Source organism: Ursus arctos, unplaced genomic scaffold, assembly GCF_023065955.2.
Source record: "Ursus arctos isolate Adak ecotype North America unplaced genomic scaffold, UrsArc2.0 scaffold_1, whole genome shotgun sequence".
Classification (NCBI taxonomy): Eukaryota; Metazoa; Chordata; class Mammalia; order Carnivora; family Ursidae; genus Ursus; species Ursus arctos.
The window spans coordinates 74,763,272-74,781,561 of record NW_026622763.1 but is presented as its reverse complement, the minus strand read 5'-3'; the positions used below and the strand labels follow the sequence as shown (position 1 = coordinate 74,781,561).

Here is an 18,290-nt window from a genome sequence, read left to right as displayed (position 1 = left end):
GTAATCTGATTCAGAAAGACTCTTCATTTCGTTAGGCTGACGTTGGCAGGCACTAGTTATGTTGTATCTGGTAGGGAATTTGAGTTCAGTTAAATTTTAGCATAATGCTTTTTGAAAAAAGTCTTTTAAAAGATTTTTTTACTTCCATACAGCAAGTAAAAACATATATATATATATATATATATCATATATATATATGATTGGAGAGAAACATGCTTAGATTGCCTTCAGATTTTTGAGATTTTGTATAGGTGCCAACAACTCCGTGGACACAAACGAATGGGCTATTTGCAGTTGTTATACATGAAAGGTCTTTTATATTTTTAAATTGAGGCATGGTTCCCAGGTGGAAAAATTCTTTATGACTAAGAACAAGCTTTCAAAAAGATTAGGAAATTTAAACAAAAATTTAGAGTGCATGATGGTATAGAAGTCTTTACTGAAAACAGCAGATACCACTACCATCCAGGAGTTGAAGTCAAAATGTAGTAAAAGTTAATTAAAATGCAGACTATTAGGGAAGCATTGCAAATGTCTTTGTCACATCCAAAGGGAAAAATCTTTAGAAACCTCCCTCCCTTGTTTTATACTTGTGTTGTGAGACTTGAATTATCAACATTTTTTTCTTCTGAAATAATAACAGTTCACCTTTCAAAACTCTTCACCACAGAGCGACAATGACGATTGTTCTCCAGGCGAAGAAGGACTTTTGAAACAAACAACTTCTTCCACATACTCACACTTGCACACCCCACACAAACGCACACATAGTTGCCGTTTTTTTTTTTTTTTTTAAACGTTGCTTTTGAATGAAAGAGAGAGAGGAGAGAGAGAGAGACAGACTAGGAAACTCGAGCTTAGGTAACCAACGAACCCAATTACTAGGCTTTATTGATACTAAAAGGAAAAGTTCCCCTCGTAAAATTTCTCTGAGCTTATTAGTTATTTAAATCAGCCCCAGGGCTGGACCAGCGACGCCGCAGGCACCCACTGTCGGCTCCTGGAGGTGAGCAGACGGCGTCCGCGTCCTGACCCGCCGCCTCTCGCCCGGCACTTGGCACCCGGGGCAAAGGCAGGCGCAGCGAGCTGAGGTGAGCCACTTGGCACGAGTGCTGGGCCTGGCACGCTTGGAGATAACTCCGCGTGGCCTACGGGTATTAGAATTTAGAAGCGAACAGGTCACAGGCAATGATGAGGGTGTGGGTGAGCAGGCCAGGCGCACAATGGGCACCAGAACTCAGCGCGCTGGCGGAGCTGCTCCGCCGCGGGTACGGCTGGGCACTGGCCCCTGCGGCCCCGGCGAGAGCGCGCTTGTTCTAGCCGCTAGGCTGGCGTCCTGGGAGAGGGTGGCGGCCGCCAGGCGTGACCGCTCAGGCCTCCAGGGCTCACTTCTGTTTTGTGTGGGGCTAGGAGTTTTGTAATTGGGTAGGCACCAGGTGAATTTACACCTTTCTGGGTCGTTGTCCCTTTCAATAGCTGACAGTCCCAAAATGTGTGTGTGTGTGCGTGCGCGCGTGTGAACAGTTGAATTTATTAAAAATAAGCCCCAGCCTACCCACTGAAGTCCTCTGAGCCCGACACGGGGGCTCTCAAATCCGACGTAGCGCTGGGGCAGCTCGAGGTGATGCTTAGCTCAGCTGGATTTCGCCGGGGGCCGCGAGGCAAGGCACGGAGGGGGAGGGAAGAACCGAGCCCCAGAACACCGTTGTCACAGACACCCGGGAGTTAACCCGGGGGTCAAGCCTTGACGGACTAAGAGAGTTTCTGTGGGGCTTCGTGAGACGGAGAGAACAGGCAAGTCACCAGCCCAGGAAACCCTCTAGATTCCTCGCCCCTCCAGAAGGGTTTGGACCGCCAAATAGACCGACTACTCGCTTCGTCCTCGGTCCCAGTAAGTGCTTGGCACCTTGGGTCTCGCAGCAGGCTTTCTCGCTCTCTCCCGCGCAGTTCTAGACGAGCGCGGGCCCAGGGTCGCTAAACGCTCCCGGAGCTGCTGGAGCTTGGGCTGCCTCGGACCCGGCTTCCTGCGCCCGCTCGCCCTTGCTACGGGTGGGCGCGAATTTCAGCACTCAGGCTGCGCTGCCTGTAGTTTAGGGCACGGGTGGGGCGCCGTGGCCTGGACTTTCCAGGTATGCTTTTCATTACAAGGGGTTGGGATGCCGCCGAGGTTTTGCTTGCCGGGCAGGTTTTTGTGTAGGGTGGTCCGGTTGAGACCCGGGCCGGGGACCTGCCCATCCCCCGCCGCATCCTTAACCCGAGGATTTGAGGCGACGCGGAAGGGCCGGCTCCGGGACGCAGCAGACTGAACAGGCGCCGCAGGTTTCGGTCGCAGCCCACGCGGTGGCGCTGTAGGGAGAGGACGCCTTATCTCCGGCCTGGGACCCGGGCAGGGACCCGGGCAGTGTCCCGGGCTCCGAGGCGACGGGGCCGTAAGGATGAGTCGAGGTCGCGGGTTTCTTCTCCGCTACCTTGGGCCTCGGGATTAGAGATAGGACGGACCCCGTCCTCCTTGCTCGGTGTTTCCAGACAGAAAACGCAGCGGGTTGGGAACGGGACTCCGGGCTTAAACCCGGCCGCCCCGGGGTGGGGGCGGGGAGACAGCGACAGCTCCTTTGGCGTTTCGTTTTCTGTCCCCGATAGCCTTGTTACTGGTCGTTTAAAGTCGATTTCTATTTTTTTAAAAAACTAGTTTAGCAGGGCAGTCATTCTTTCCCTGCCATGCTGCAGGAGATCCAGCTATTAAGCTCTAGACTGAAAAAGAGTGAAAGGATCCAAGAGCCTGGGGGCGTTGTCATGTGTCTTCGGAGTTGTGCTCGGAGCCCGCAGGCCCTCCGCCTTCCTGGGCTTCCCAGGACGCGGCCGCGGAGAAAGCACATCCACATCTTCAACCAAAGTCTCCCTTACCTTCAAATCATGTCCCCTTGCTTTCCTTACTCAGGGCAGGCAGCGCCCACCCCCGATGCCTTCTCCCATCTCCTATATTTGGTACCCCAGTACACAAAGCTCCCAGTCGTCGCCTAAGGCAGCTCCTGGGCCAACTTTCGCGTGTCCCCTCCCTCCCTCTGGGCGTCTGCATTGTCTGTTCCCCTGATTTCGGACCCACCGACCTCCTGGGTGTTCAGCTCACCATCTAACACAAACTAGTTGCCCGCCACGCATCCCCAATCAGTCGTCTCCCCGGGAATCATCTCTCCGTCGGGGCCGCGGGGGCTCTTTCATTTGAGGATGGGAGCAGGACCTTCACCACCCCTACCTTAGGCGGCCCGACGGCTTGCTCACCGCTCCGCCCCCGCCCAGGCCCCAGAGCTGCTGGGGGAGCCAGGAGTAATTTATCTTTGCCTGGCGCGGGTTGGGATTTGTCCGGCTCTGATGCCAACGAGGAAGGCGTGCGGATAACGAAGTAAGTGTCCCCCGCCCCCTGCGCTCTGGTCAGTCCCCAGACGCCCCGGAGCAGTCTGGGAAAGGGCTCGAGCCCACCCTAGTTGATCTGCCTTCTAGGCGCGTCCCCCTCGGGGCGTTCTGGCCCCGGGCCCCAGTCCCCTTGGCACATCCAATTTCCAATCCAAGCCTGGGGCAGTTATGCGGTCCGTGAAAATGTTGGTCGCCTAACTCTCCCCGGACAGTCCGCGGCGGAAATTGGCTTCAGAATTGGTGTGGGCTTCATTTGAGAGAAACGATTCCCTCCCGCCCTCCTCTCGCCCCCAGCAGAGCAAGCCCTGGGTTGGGGAGGGGGGGGCGCGGAGAGGGGGAGAGGCAGGCCTGCGTGGGTTCCTAGGAGCCATAGAAGGCTTTCGACGCCGGCAATTCCCGTAGAGTTTTTCTTGTGTGTGAGAGAGTGGAGGGAAAACGCGGCACAACTTTCCCGTGTTCTCTAAGAGGCAGCACACCGCCGTAAGGGCCTCCTTGCCTGGGCGACCAGATTTGAAATCAAGGAAGCCTGGTGATGGATGCTGGGCCCTCAGCTGGGTGGGTGGGTGGCCCGGCTACAGACGGCATTCTACGCCGGGCACCAGGTACCCTACGCCGGGGCAGTCGGGCCTAGGCCGTCCTGCGCGGTCATTGGGGTAGGAAGGTTGGCCACAGTCAAGAGCTAGCGCAGTAGAAACCTCGGTGTCCAGAGGAGAGAAATCAAGAAATGCTGCCATTAAAAGTGCAGGCCATAAAAGAAGAAGGGCCTGACAAGAGATAGAGAAAAAAGGGGGAGAACATGAAAATAAGCAAAAACATGTATATTTAAGTCCAGCGCATAAAGATCCGTTGATTTTTAAAAATAACAAATCTCAGTGTGATTGTGAAAGACAGGCGACCTTTGACTAAATGACATATGAAAAAAATTGGGGGTGGGGAGGAGAGGGGAAAAAAAGTCTTAGTAGATTCCCGACAGAAACGTCAGTGAGAAGCAAGTTGAGGGATAAAAATGTCCCCCAACGTTAACTTTATGCTTTGAGCACTGGAGCAAACTATCTGTACAAAAATGGGTTTTGGATCAAATTATTAAAAAAACAAAAGTAATTAAAACCAATTCTTTTCTTGAGTGTGATTTTGTTTTAAAAATGTTTGGAAATAACCACTTGAGGAATATAAAACGAAACCAAACAAAACTTTTGAATCATAATTTATTTGCTGTTTTAAAAAACTAGAAAATCTTAGCAAAAGATAAAAATGCTATTTAAAATTTCTTATTGTCAAAATTAAACATGGTGAAAATAATCGCTTACTTCAGTTGAAATAAGGTCAATACAAAAATCGTGCAGTAAAAAGCTTATGTAATTTGAAACAGAAAAGGCCTTTATTAGGGACAAAACTCAAGGGGAAAAAAAAAAACCACACCGGGCATATATCACAAAACTTTCTAGAATTCTCCTTTTTTAAATCGAAAGAAATTTGTAAAATGTGTTTCTAAATATAAATCTGGAAATACTCAAAATACATTTCTGGTAATAACTCATAGTTTCCGATATTTTCTTTTATGCTAAATGCACCTTTATATATTTTGAGTTCTTTTGCCCAAAATGATAATTTTGTTCACTATCAAAAACGGACAAGAAGAAATTCTAATAATGAGAAAATCAATTAATTTAAAAGGGTCCAGAGTCTGAAAACAAACTAGCCACAATGTACATTTAATTGTACTTAATTGTATACTTTATTTAAGTCACCCTTCTCAGGGGTTTAATAATTTAGAATCAATAGTTCCCTTCAAAACATAATAAAATATTTACACTTTATAAAATATTAACCCATTAACAATACCGCTGTGTTGTTTATAAGAGTGTGACTGAAGTCCCATAATCATGCTGTTGACATAAGCATGTGAGGTTAGCGAAGTGATCCTTCGCAAAATGTAAATGAAGATCTTCAGACAGTAGTGTTTATAAAATAGCTCATTAATGACTTAAGATTGAATCGCTCCAACCATTCGCATCATCAGATATAATAATAGTGACGAATCAGACAGGAAAGATCCTGGCTAAACCATTTGCATTTTTTTTTTCCAGAAGTACTGAAGTCCTAATATCATCATTTCTTCTAAGTTCCTGGACACTGATCCGGAGGAGGATTCTGCAGTTCAACACCAAGGTAAGGAAAGAAATAGCATTATTATCGTTGTTAAGATATTTATAAGAATTGCGCCACTCCCCATTTTGAAAACGGGCTCAAACTTTGACAGTGGTAGTTGCTTTTTGCAAACCCCCCTTCCCATTCCGACGTGAAAGTACAGATTAAAAAAAAAGTTTGTTGATCAAACTTACAGTTTGTTTCTTTGCAGCCAAAACCCTTTTAGCTACCACCACGAGTTGGTTTACTTGAGCCACTTTGTTCTTACAGACTTCGAATTGTGCATTTTCTCTAACCCGTTCATTCAGGGAGGTGGGGGAGTTGGGGTTTGGGGAAATAAAAAACAGGGAAAAGAAAATGCTGCCTAAAATTCCCAGGGTGGCTTCCTGAAGGTTTACTATCTAGCTCTCTTCCTTTCTTCGCTGGCCTCCGACCGCCTCCTGGGTCGCCTCGGGCTCCTTTGGAACTTGGTGGGCGGCGCCTGGGTGCGGGGTTCTCCGGGAACTGGGCGTTGAGACTTAGGCCGGGGCAGGTTTAGTTTCTGGGACCCTTTCTCTTCCAGAGGCTCCCTCTCCTCCCAGGCCTCTGCTTTTGAGGGGATGGCTGCGCGCACGCCACCCACCGGGTAGGTGCGGCGAGTAGACGGCGGCCTACCTCGGGGCACACTAGGCTGACGCGGCTTCCCGCTGTCTGTGCACCGGCCCAAGATTTCCAGAATTACCCCCGAAGCGCGTTTCCCAAAACCGAATTTAGTTTGGCCCTCTGGCGCCGCCGTACAACCAATACTTCTTAAGGGGGACCGGCGGCTCTGGCAGAGAGATGGTGGGGAGTTCTCCGGGTCTGGGGGTTTAGGAAGGAGACACAAGGTGCGCGGTAGGGACTGGAGGTGCCGCCAGAAGAGGGGCTTCACCGGCCTCGAGGAGAGCGGGGACGCGTCCTCATTTTCCCGCCACAGGTCGGGACCACGAGTGTAAGCCGGCACCCCAGGCGTCTTGCGGGGGCCGCGGCCCCTGCCCACGTGCTTTTCTTTAAGGAGGTCCCGCGCCCAAGCGGGACCTAAGGGACAAAAGCGGGGCCCGAGCTCGGCCTGCTCCGCTAGGGCTTGCGCCACCTTAAATGAGCACCGCGGCTGGAGTCGGGCTGCGGGCGGCTGCGGCCGCGGGAGTCGGCAAAAGTTTGTGGCTCAGTTACACCTTCGCGGGACCTGCTGTGGACGCCCCCGCGCGGCCTCCCCCGGGACGAGGAGACCGGGTCCTCACCGCACACTCTGCCCGTAATCGAAGCCTCGTGCCTGAGCCGCTTCGGGTCCCAGGAGTCCCAGACCCGCAGCTGGAGGACCGGCAGCCCCACCGCCCTCACTGCCTCCGCGTCACGGCCTCCAGGAGGCCCGGGCTGAGCTGTTCGAGATGTCGCCGGCGCTGCGAGCGCTCCAGGGACGTCATCCAGGGATGCCCCCCGCCCTGCGTCCCCCACGCAGCCCCCTTTCCTGTCCCACTCGCAGCCCGGCGGGCAGTGCTGGTACTCCTGCCACTCAGGACACCCGGGCTATTGTTCTGGACCCACGGCCGCGCCGGCTCTGAGGGAGAAGCGGCCTTCCCCGCGCGTGCTGAGGTGCGGCGGGCCCGGCCGGCCGGCTCCGCGCGAAGGGGGAGCTCACAGGCATCGGGAAAAGTTGCTCGGAGGGGCGGAGGCGGTGGGTGGTGGGCGGAGGCGGTGGGTGGGGGAGGCGATAGCCCTCCTATCTCCAAAGTCGAAAGTACTCGGCGCAGTTAGCAGAACCCGGAGCCGAGGCAGCCGCGGTTGCCTACTGCGCGTCGGTCTGCGCCTCCGCCGGGAAACGAGGCAACCAGCGCCTGCCTTGTCGCCGCCGCCTCCGCGCCGGGACGAGTGCGCCTTGGGGCTGGGCGAGGCAGCCGCGCCCTGGACCCGCCACGAGGAGGAGGACCAGACCCGAGCCCCAGCGCCCGCCTGCACCAGGGCGCAACCACCCGCCGGCCTCGGCCACCGCCTCGCGCGGCACTCGGTTCTCTGCCATCGGTCCTCCGCCGCCCGACGCGCGCGGTCCTCGCCACACAGCTCTGCTACAGCCGACTCTCCCCTTCCTCCTCCACCTTCCTCCCTGCCTCCCACCCGCCCCTCGCCAGTCCCTCTGCCTCCTCCTCAGCCCCGCCGCTGTTTGGGTCGCAGGGCTCACAGCGATTGATTGATTGATGTTTAATTTCCTGCCAGGCGGGGCCCCCCTCCCCCCGCAACCTCCCCAGCCCTCCTCCCCGCCCCCCACTCTCCTCCTTCATTGCGGTGGACCAGTCTGGCTTGGGTTTAGATCTTTCCCCCCCAGCCCCCATCCCGAAATAACGCAGAGACTTCCCCTACCCCCACCCCAAATTATTATTTTGAAGGCGCTAGATCTGGGGACGGAAAGGGGGAGGGGGAGAAATCGGAAACCGAGGACAACCCAAAAGGACTCACTTTGCCTGATGACTCAACGCAACTAATAATCATCTCCCTCTCAGTGTATCTCTCTCTGCGGCTTGTCAGTGAGTCCGGCTCCGGCTGCTGGCGGCGGCGGCCGAGAGGGGAGAGGCTGGAGGTGACAGCTTGGGCGGCCGCCGCGTTTCCTCCCGCGCGCGGTCCCGGGTCCCTGCGCCTTCACGGCTCTCGGTGACACCGGCCCTAAGGCTCCAGCCGCGCCTCCTCGCGAACTAGCAGACCTGCGAAGCGGCAGCACCGGCCCGCCTCCGCCTCCTCCCAGTCCTCAGCCCTTTCTCTCCAGAACGGGTCTCCTTCCCGAAGGTGTGAAAAGGCTTTTTCAGCCTCCTTCTCTCTTTTCCCCTCCTCCGCCGTCTCCTCCCCCGCTCGCTCGGGTGCCCCTTTGGAGGAACCCTCCTTTCCCTCTCCTCCTCCTCCCCCTATCCCCCCCCCCATCATCATCATCATAACAACCATCTCTGCAGTAGAAGACACCCTGACCCAGGACCTTAAACGTTAGGACCTGGGAAAGAGGAAAAGGGGAAGGAGTAAAGAGGAAAGAAGACTAGGAGAACACTGCAAGGCAAAGCACCAGAAACTTTCCACCCTGGATTCTCTACTTTTGCTCCATGGACAGAGCCTCAGCCAGCCAAGTTACAGACAGACCGTGAGCAGTAAGTACGCAGGGCTAGGACTCCCACTTCCAAGCTCGGGAGTTCGGGGAAGCCCCGGGTCCGGCTAAGTTCCCTCCCGGCAGCTCTCGCCCTCTTGGACAGCGCAGCCGAGGGAGTGCGGGCGGAACCTTAGCCCGCAGCCCTCCCGCTCGGTCTGTGCATCTCTCGCATCTCTCCTCTCACCTCCTCTCTGCCACCCCCACCTTGTCTCCTTGACACGCGGCTTCTCCCACGGCGAGAGCACCCGCGAGGATTCCTAGCGCACTTTGTTGTGCCGGGCTCCTGCTTCTCGGGGATGTCAGTGACAATGTGAGTGCCGTTTCATCAGGTGTTTCCTCCTCTTCCGCCGCCCCCCAAAAATCCAGGGGTGCCGAGATCTGCGGGTTCCTTGAGGAGCGCGCTGTCAGCCAAGAGACCCAGAGGAAAACTTTTTGGAGAATTTTTTAAATTGGGGTTGATGAAGGTTGCTCCTTAACCTAATAATTTAAATGCTTTTTGCTTTTGTGTTTTATGCTGAAGAGCTTTTAAAAAATCACTTAGGATCGGAAGAACGTAAGAACGTTCCAAAATAATGATTGTAGCCCCCGCCATTGTGATGAAGGTTGTTCTGGAGAGTGTTCTGATGAATACCTCTAAATGTTTTTGGATGCTCATTAATGTGGAATTGGGGTTGGTTTTGTGCAAAGTGTGTTTGTGCCTCAAGACTTGCTCGGTAAAGGTAAAAGCGGGGATTCAAGGAGTCCTTATGCCAGGCCTTTGGCTCCTGCCCCGCCATTCACAGCACATTCATCATGTGGTTAATTCGGTTTCTTATGGACTTGTGTACATCCCCCACCCCCTCCTCGAGTGGGTGAGATGTCTTTTTATGAAGTTCACTTCTTCCGCAACCCTGACCCCCACATGGCGAGGCTGTCTCATCCGAGAACGGCTTATGCCAACCCTGTCCCAATGAATGGGCCACTTCTGGGCGCCCCTGGGCGCTGGCCTGATAATCGTCGCCGAGAGCTAACTCCTGGAGAGCGACTGGGCAGTGCCGCAGCACCTCGAGCTTCCTTTGGGCCGCCTAGTGTAAGGTGGGGACCCGCTTCCCGGCTCGGGCCCCTCAGGCAGCGTGGGAGGAAGTTTGTGTGGCTGTGGTGCAGCGCTCTGCCACTGGCCTGAACGTCTATCACGTGTGTGAGCGGTTTTCCCTCTTTTTTTTTCCCTCCCCCTTCCCTCCCCCCCGCCCCCTCCCTAGGTCCCTGCGCGTTTTATTGCGACCTGCCGGTGGGAACTTTGTCTCCGAGTCGGAGCAGCATGGAGCGGCGGAGCGAGAGCCCGTGTCTGCGGGACAGCCCCGACCGGCGGAGCGGCAGCCCCGACGTCAAGGGGCCTCCCCCGGTGAAGGTGGCCCGGCTGGAGCAGAACGGCAGCCCCATGGGAGCCCGCGGGAGGCCCAACGGCGCCGTGGCCAAGGCCGTGGGAGGTAACAGCCCGGAGCGGGGAGGCGCGCGCAGCCCCGCGGCCCGGCGATAATGGCCCGGGTGTCAGGGTTCAGGTTGATTAGGCGCTGTCGCGGTGTAGGATTACAGGAAGTGAATTCCAGGTTGCCAAATAATGCCCCCGTCGCCTCTCATCTGCAACTGGTAGCTTCATCTAGAGTTAAAACAAGAAAGTGGTTTACCCAGAGGGTGGCATTTTTTGGGCACTTTGCCACTGTGTGCTGAGGTGTTGGCAGGTTTATGTCACAGCCAGCTAACTGTTTCTAGATTTTCCTAGAGAGCTTTTTAGTGATTTAACTCTTTTGCTTTGCCTCAGAGTATCTGTTGTAGAGATGAAGTTTAGGTGCGATCGCTTTTGTGGACTAGTTTTTAATGCTCAGGAGCAAGAGTGTTGGTGTTACTTTGTAGTTAGGACAGTGCTTCGAGATAAATTAGTAACAACTGGGAATATATCCTGACACATTTCAAGTGGGAAATAAAGAATCATTATGAATCTGTCAGGCCCTTAGAGGCTTTAAGGTCACCGTTTTTCTATAAAGTTTAAAGTCATATGCATTTTTAACTTTGTTATAAATCATAGACAACAGGTAAAAATAGCAGAGTTGTTTTAATGGCTACATGCTGTTTACCTTTCCAAGAATTTAATATTATTTAAAGAAAAGCTTTTGTAGATTTTACTACTTAAACACCACTTTCTTTTAAAGTGATTAGGAAAAAAATTTTACAAAATAAAGATACACAAGAAATGTAAACATTATTAAAAATTTTGAGGCTTATGCCATTTACTTAGTTGTTTTCTACATATAAAATGCACAATTCAACGTGGCATGCAGGTTTTTTGTGTTTGAGAGCAACCATTAGTTTAAATCTTTTTTTGCTTCTACAGGTTTTTTCCCCTAATATTTTCAGCAGTAGCTTATTTAACATAATTCTTTATATTAGCCTGCCTGAAATGATGCAAAACTGTGGCAAAACTTAATGATAAGCTCCAACCCCATGTTCTAAATAGCCATAGTATGTATTTCAAAGTAAAGACTTAAGTCTAAATGTCCATGCCCTTTTAAAGAGTTAAAACAGACATTTTATAAAATAACACGTTTCTATTTTTACTTGGTTTGCTATTATTATTTCTTCATGGTAGACATTCAGGATGGTTTGCCTTAGTTCCTTACATTAATCATCTCCCTTGAGAAGCACTAGTTCTCACCATTTTTAAAGCTTTAAAAAATTATTTGGCTATACATTGAGGGTTAGGTATCTTTTATTTTATGGACTTTAAGATATACTTTAATAAAGCAAAAGAAAACTTGATAGTTCTGCGACCCACTTTTTAAAAGTGGTGTTTATTTATGTTATCTTAAGACTAGAACAGTTAATTTCAGAACTTCTTGTAACATCTTTAGTGTATGCATATAAGAAAGAAAAATATATAGTGAATGTGATAAAAGCAAGTGTAAGATGATATAAGTGCTGATACTATTGATTGAAAAACTGGGCAGTCCTTAGGAGATGTGTTCTCAAAGTGGCCTTATGCACACAGAAAAAAATTTGGACTTGAAATTTTGGTTTCTTTCTGAAGACCTACTAAAATTCACTAAATTGAAAGAAGTCTCTAAACATTTTAGAACGTAATTGTTAACAATTGTGATTCCTTAAAACAAGTGGTTTTTTTTTTTTTTTCCTAGAGCATATCAATTTCCTTGACCAGGGATACCTTTTGTGTAAAATAGTGGTTGCATTTCTTATTTTCCGAGACTGTAATTTACATTTGACCATTTATTATAAATTTGATATAAAGCAGAATTAAGTCTTCAGGAAGAATAATGGATTTGTTTCAACAAGCTGCTTCAGTCATCTTTTCTGAGCTTTTATTTAGTAATATCAAAGGTCTTATTAGTTGCTTTCCAAACTGAAAATAGATGTCATTAGTTTGTCTCAGTAAGTACTACGTATATAGTAAAGTGGTTAAAAGAGTTTACATATGGTGGGTTTAAAAAAAATTTTTCAAGAAAGATTTTGCTCTATATAGCATAATAGATTATTTGGAAAGATTTTAATTTAGAAAACTTTAAAATATAACAACTTAGAACATAAAATTTTAACAGTGTAAAGTTTTCGTTGAATGTTAATGTTGGTTTTGGGGTTTAAGTTTATATAGTTTCCTAATGTACATTGAGATGGTGATAATTTCATTTCTTTGTAACTTTTAATCATGTGTATAGATTGGAGAAAAAGCAAAGCCTTTTAAAAAATACACATTTTAAATTTAAAAAGAATGTTTAAAATACATTTCTAGTTAGCAGTTCTTTGTAATTTAAAGACTTTTTGGAACATAGAGTAAATATAAAATAGATTATATTTCTCTCACCTTACCTTCCTTTGTTTAAATTTTCTTCATGAAGCAATATAATAAGCATAGACAGCTACGAAATATTTATAACTATCATTTATTGCCATTTTCAGATTTATTATAATCTTGTCAGTGTTGTAAAGATGGTTATAATAATGTTTTAAAAATAGAGCTCAAAATTTGGGAGGATGTATTTGTTAATCTTTAGTGATTCTCTTTCTTAAAAGCTTTCCCCCTAAAAACAGGGGGAGATCATTAAGTTAATTGGCTGCTCAATAACATGGCAATTTATCTTACTATTTTTGATAAACAGTGAGGTGAATAAATATTTCTGAATGCATTGGTTGCAACAGTAAATTCTGTTGCCATGCTTCCACATTTTTAGAGAGAGACAGTTTGGTATGTTTTTTGATGAGAATGTGTTTGTTAAAAAAAGAGAAATAATTTTAGTGTCTGGATTTAACTAGTTGAGGTGGTAGATACGCTATCACAGTCTTCAAGGTTGCATTTTAATAGGGGACTTAAAAGTTAGTGTGCTGTTTACAATGTGGTTAGCTTTAGAAGACTATTAGAAAGTAGATCAGTTTTGCTGTGTCTTCACAACACTTTCTAGGATGTTTTTGTTCATATCTGAATAGTATGTTTTAAAGCATGTATGTAATAAAATAAGTGCTCAGATGTGTATGACAGTCAGCCCTTATAGAATGTCCCCAGGAAAAAAAAAAGGCTAATATCTCTTTAAAAAACATATGAAGGCTGGGAGAGAGTTTAGAGCAAGCAAGAGCACCGTGGTGTTGACAGCTTTATATCCCTGCTGGGTAACATTCACTTACTAGAATTGGCGTCCCCTCTCAGCTAGTAATTCACTCCATAAGGATTTTGAAAAAGGATGATTAATGGTGGGGAAATTTATATTTGTGAAATTGTTGATTAAAACTTACAGATCTACTTGAAGATTTAGAAAAAGATTATTAAGGATGACGAAAATAAGTATCAGATGATCCTTTTTACCACCATTAACATAAGTACCTAAAATGTTCTGCTGTGTGTAATGCTTCAGCCACGAAACGTACAGCATAAAATGAAAGTGATGCCAGTCAAGTTTCCAGAGGAAGCAAGGCGTTCTGCTTTCCTCCTGGACTGCTGAAAGGCGCTGGCCAGTTGTGCTTTAATAGCAATAAATTATTGTGCCTCATTCATTGTTAACACAAGCATTTTCATTTTTAAATGTTTGGCTTAAAGAAGAACTTTCAGACAGCTTTATTTAAACTGAATGAACAGCGCTTGAGTATACCAGATGGTGTATTTGCTGATAGGAGGCATTAAACATCAGAAATCTTTTTGATATTTTTCATTTTCCTGTGAATTTTGATAATTTTTTGGTGTTAAATGTTCTAGATTTTAGGGGAAAATGTTTGAACACTGGGAATATGTTTTAGGGATATTTGCTGTTTTTGAAAAAAAGTTTGCTTTTTTTTTTGGAAAAGAATTTGTTTTTAAAATAATGATTTAATTTTGTTGAGAAATTGCCTGTTAAAGTTATCTTATAAACTAGTTGACCCAAAGTATGCCTATTCTTCTTGCTAATAGGGAGCCCTTTGAAGAACATAACTGTCTTGTTACAAGGGGAAAAAATCATTATGCAATACACACTGATGTATTCAAATAGGAAAGCAAATGTGATCACGATTGTTGGGCAGGGCCTCATTTAGAGCTGAACATTGTCTACAACAACAGTTAGTTTAATTGTCTACATGTGGAACATTTCCTTTTAGATTAAAAGAAAGGCGGTTCAGGTCAGGTGCAGTCACCATATTAGCAATTATAGGGAGACATTTTACTTTTTGAAAGGAGTGCAGATATGAAAGAGTATAGATATTGACATATTAAAATGTAGAAAATACTTGGAAATTTAGAACCATATTATCAACCTGGGTAAAATGACAAAAAGTCATTAAATTTATTTTAGTCAAGGATGAACCCCATTATGCTTGTAGGGAGGCCTCATGTTATTATTTCAAAAGAGAAAAGATTGTATTTCCCTTTTACATTCAACTTTTTTTTTTTTTTTCTTTTAAGGGTTTAGGATCTTTTAAATAGAATGAACTTAGGCTTTGGGGTCATCCAACAATCTAGCATTCCTCTGTAGTTTTGCTGAGGTAGAAAAATAGCCCTTCTCTAAAGTGTTTTTAGTCCTTGGCCTGTTATTAAAATAAAGATATACTTGGTTAAAAAAATATATGCAATGGAACATACACATTAAACAGAACATAGGGTATCCGCCCCTCAAAGTCCTAAGCATAATTTGATGTTTCAAGTAATTTTGGAAGCCTTGTGTTCCATCAACAGAAACCCACTGACCATTATATATTCAAGATCATCTGCAATGAAATGTGTGTGTATGTGTGTTGGAGCTACATAGATGTCCCTTAAGGCATCTGTTTTTTAACCCCTGTAGAAAATAAGCAATATAATCCTTTCCCAGGGGGTTGTGACTAGTAGAATCAGTCTTGTGTGTATGTGTGTGTGTGTGTATATATATATATATATATCTTGTATATATATTATTATATTTATGTATATATAAACAGACTTATTGTCATTTATTAAAGATCTAGGAATATGAATTTGAGTTATTTTAAGAATATGGAAATCAGTTTTATTCCAGGCAAGACAGGGTAATTATTTGGTATATCTGGTAAGCAGTCAGGTTTGGTGGTCTACTTTAATAGTTTAAAACCTTTATTTTTCTTTTTTAAAAAGAGAATTCAGCATAGAGACTCCGTATGCATATATAAAAAAAGACATTAACAGGACTAGATGAATTCCAAATTGTATTATCTTTTTAGGTCTTTTTAGAGTGTTTAGGTTTCTGTTGAGATAAAAATGGTATCTTCACCTTTAAAAAAGTTTCTTATAACTAATAATCTCACATTAGGTACATAAATATGTTAATAATTTATTTTATTTCAGAAAGCCAAGCTTTATCCTACGTAGCGTGTAAATTAACAAAAAGTCCTTTATATTCTTTTATCTAATAAGTAGGCTTTTTTAAAAACCTATGTAACTAATGTGTGATAAGAGTACTTTTTGCTATCATCCTTATATGAATGCTGAGGTACAATGGCATTTTGGAACATATTTAAAGATGGAGCATTTGACAAAAGTTGTATGTGTAACAGTTTGTCAGTGAAAAGTGACAAGTGGGAAATGACAAATGAAATGTTGGCATCATCGCTCTTTATTTTGATAAAAATGTCTCAATTTGCAGTGATATAATACTGTTTCATATTATTTCATGAGTTGTGTGAGATGCATAAGGGGAATTTAGATTTTGTGAACGGAAAATTAGCAGCCCAAACTCTTTTCAGAAGCTTTGGCAGCACGGTCTCGCCCCCCCCCCCCCCCCAAGAATAAGAACAGCAGTGAAATATTGGATCTAACCCATACATTTTAACTCATTATTTTGAAAGAAAGAAAGAAAGAAAGAAAGAAAGAAAGAAAGAAAGAAAGAAAGAAAAGTGAAAATGGTTTCAAGTAGAAGACCTTTGTGCTTAGCTCGAAAAATGAAGAGAGTCTGCCTTTTAGCTTCCATTCTTTTCTTTATAGTGATTTTAAAATGAGTGATTTCCCTCTACTGACTTTGATTATATGGGGCCTTTCTCACTTCCAATCGCCACTACTCTCTAGCATTAATTTAGGGTGCCAGTAAAGAGAGTTGTGAATTCCTTTTATTTTAAAGTGCAATAGAGGTTTGAAAATGTCTATGTGTTAAAAATGGATTTTTATATACAAAGGATTCATCATCCTACTACTTACGGGTAATGTGATAGATATTTCAAAGTCCAAGTAGACGGCCCTGAGTGGAATTGAGGTATGAGTTAAAACAAAAGCCAGTTGAGTACTTACAGATTTCCAAAAAAGCACAGGCATAGCCTCTATAGTGTGTTCTTTTCCATTTTCTGAAGTCACATTGGTTCCCTTATTGTCAGTGATCAGCCAAACATTTATTTTCTTCTTTTACATGAAACAAACCCTACAAGCACCTCATGCTACACAGTGTTTATATAAAAATGTTCCCTGCTGGAGTTTTCAAAAGATGGAACTCTATGTATTTTTTTGTTTTCAATTAGCAGAATTGTTTTGCTGTTTAATAGCCAGTGATTTTAAAATTGTGGCAAAACCAGTATAATGAAGTGAAAGGCCAAATCAGAAATGGTCTTCTACAACTTGTATCTTTTTCTTCCCATTTGCAAAATTTTACTCATTACATATTTTTTAAGAACTAGGTAAAAATGACCTAATATGGAATCAATGTGCCTTAGATATATAATTATGGCAATGGGCTTTATGGGATGTATTTTTTCCATTTTTCATTGATGTGTGTACCTTTAAAACTTTAAAAATAAACTAGTGAATATTATAGTTACTAGTTTGGCAAATGCTTAAAATGAAGAAAAGAGTATTAGTAGAAATTTTAAGAATTTGAACCTTGCAAAAAAGTTATCAGCAAATTATGGCAGCCGTATTGTGGTAAGAATGTTCTTTATTTGTGGTTATGACACATTAGGACAGTAAAACTCTGGGAGAAGTAGATTTCCATTTTAGTTGCTCACGATATAAGGCAAATTTGGATCTTTCCTTAACTAGTTGTCTTACCGTTGGAATGGAGTTTTCTGTCTTAGCACGGTGGGTTATTAAATGATAGCATTTAACATAACAACAGAGATTAAAAAGTTCAGGGGAAACACTGCAAGCTACCACTTATAAAAAAGTATGCATTTCACACCACAGTAACTGTTTGGTGCCCACTGATGGTTGCACAGTTACTGAAATGTACCCAGCAGCTCAGTGACTTTATTTGTTGAAGATTTGCACAGATATGGAAAAAAAAAATTAATAGAGACTCTAGTTAGAGCAAATGTTTTCCAAAGCACTAAGATCTGACAGAGGTGATTTGCATTTTTCATAGAAACAATTTTAATTTCATCATGTTCAGCAGAGATATCATTTTCTTTCTTTAAAACAATTTTTTAAGTTGTTTTTATATTTGGCTGGAAAGCTAGTGTATCAGTTCTTTTATGACTGAATATGATTGATTTTCAAATTTCTTGATTATTCCCTATATTAAAATTGCATATTTTCATTGCATTTGTTCCAGTTCTTTATATGTATAAGGAAAGGCAAAATTGATAGCTTATTAGGAAAAAGCATTCATATCAAAACTCCTTAAATGGCAGTGTTTTCAAAACATTATAGTTTTTTGGTTAACAGAACAAGAACTTTCTTTTATCATAATCCAAAGATGCTAACAGAGCAGCATGATAAATGTCTCTTTAAGTGTCATAGTAAAAGAAAATGACTTGCCTTCTGAGGCAGTGGAGAGTTTATGTTGTTTTGGACCTATTTCCCAAGCAGTGATCGAAAACAGATTACAATAACAATTATACAGTCAGAAGATGCAATATCCATTTCTGCTTTAATTGAGTGAAAGAATAATAAAAACATCATTAAGAAAAATGAGGTGGACCTGTCACACAATGTACAAATTTTTAGTCTTGGAGAGGATGCAGAATAACTGAAATGCTTTTCACTTACTTTGTTGTGTTTATTAGCTAAAATCTGTTTTGGGGAGAGACCATTTGGTTCTTGATCCTCCCTGGGAAGTTGGGAGAGGAGCCCCTGGGAGGTGGTTGCTCAGGAGACAATTAAAAAGTACTCATTGATTCTGTCTTGATACGATGTTTGAGAAAGGAA

At 44.9% G+C, this 18,290-nt stretch overlaps 2 protein-coding genes across 2 annotated transcripts in view; one reads left to right on the top strand and one right to left on the bottom strand.

Annotated features, from left to right (window-relative positions):
* Nucleotides 1–4,602: 4,602 nt before the first annotated feature.
* LOC130544416 (uncharacterized) lies at nt 4,603–7,594 on the bottom strand. Its single transcript, XM_057316056.1, has 4 exons — nt 7,417–7,594; nt 6,933–7,297; nt 5,754–6,709; nt 4,603–5,562 (listed from the first exon to the last, which is right to left on the bottom strand). Exons 1-3 carry the CDS (start codon nt 7,592–7,594, stop codon nt 5,957–5,959), a joined length of 1,296 nt encoding a protein of 431 aa, XP_057172039.1. The 3' UTR covers nt 4,603–5,562; nt 5,754–5,956.
* The window catches only part of SATB2 (SATB homeobox 2), a 181,496-nt gene continuing 168,720 nt past the window's right edge, over nt 5,515–18,290 (top strand). The window contains exons 1-2 of the mRNA XM_057303763.1: nt 5,515–5,580; nt 9,940–10,167. Of these exons, the coding sequence (XP_057159746.1) occupies nt 9,999–10,167 (169 nt within the window). The 5' untranslated portion in view covers nt 5,515–5,580; nt 9,940–9,998. The remainder of the gene's footprint in view (nt 5,581–9,939; nt 10,168–18,290) is intronic.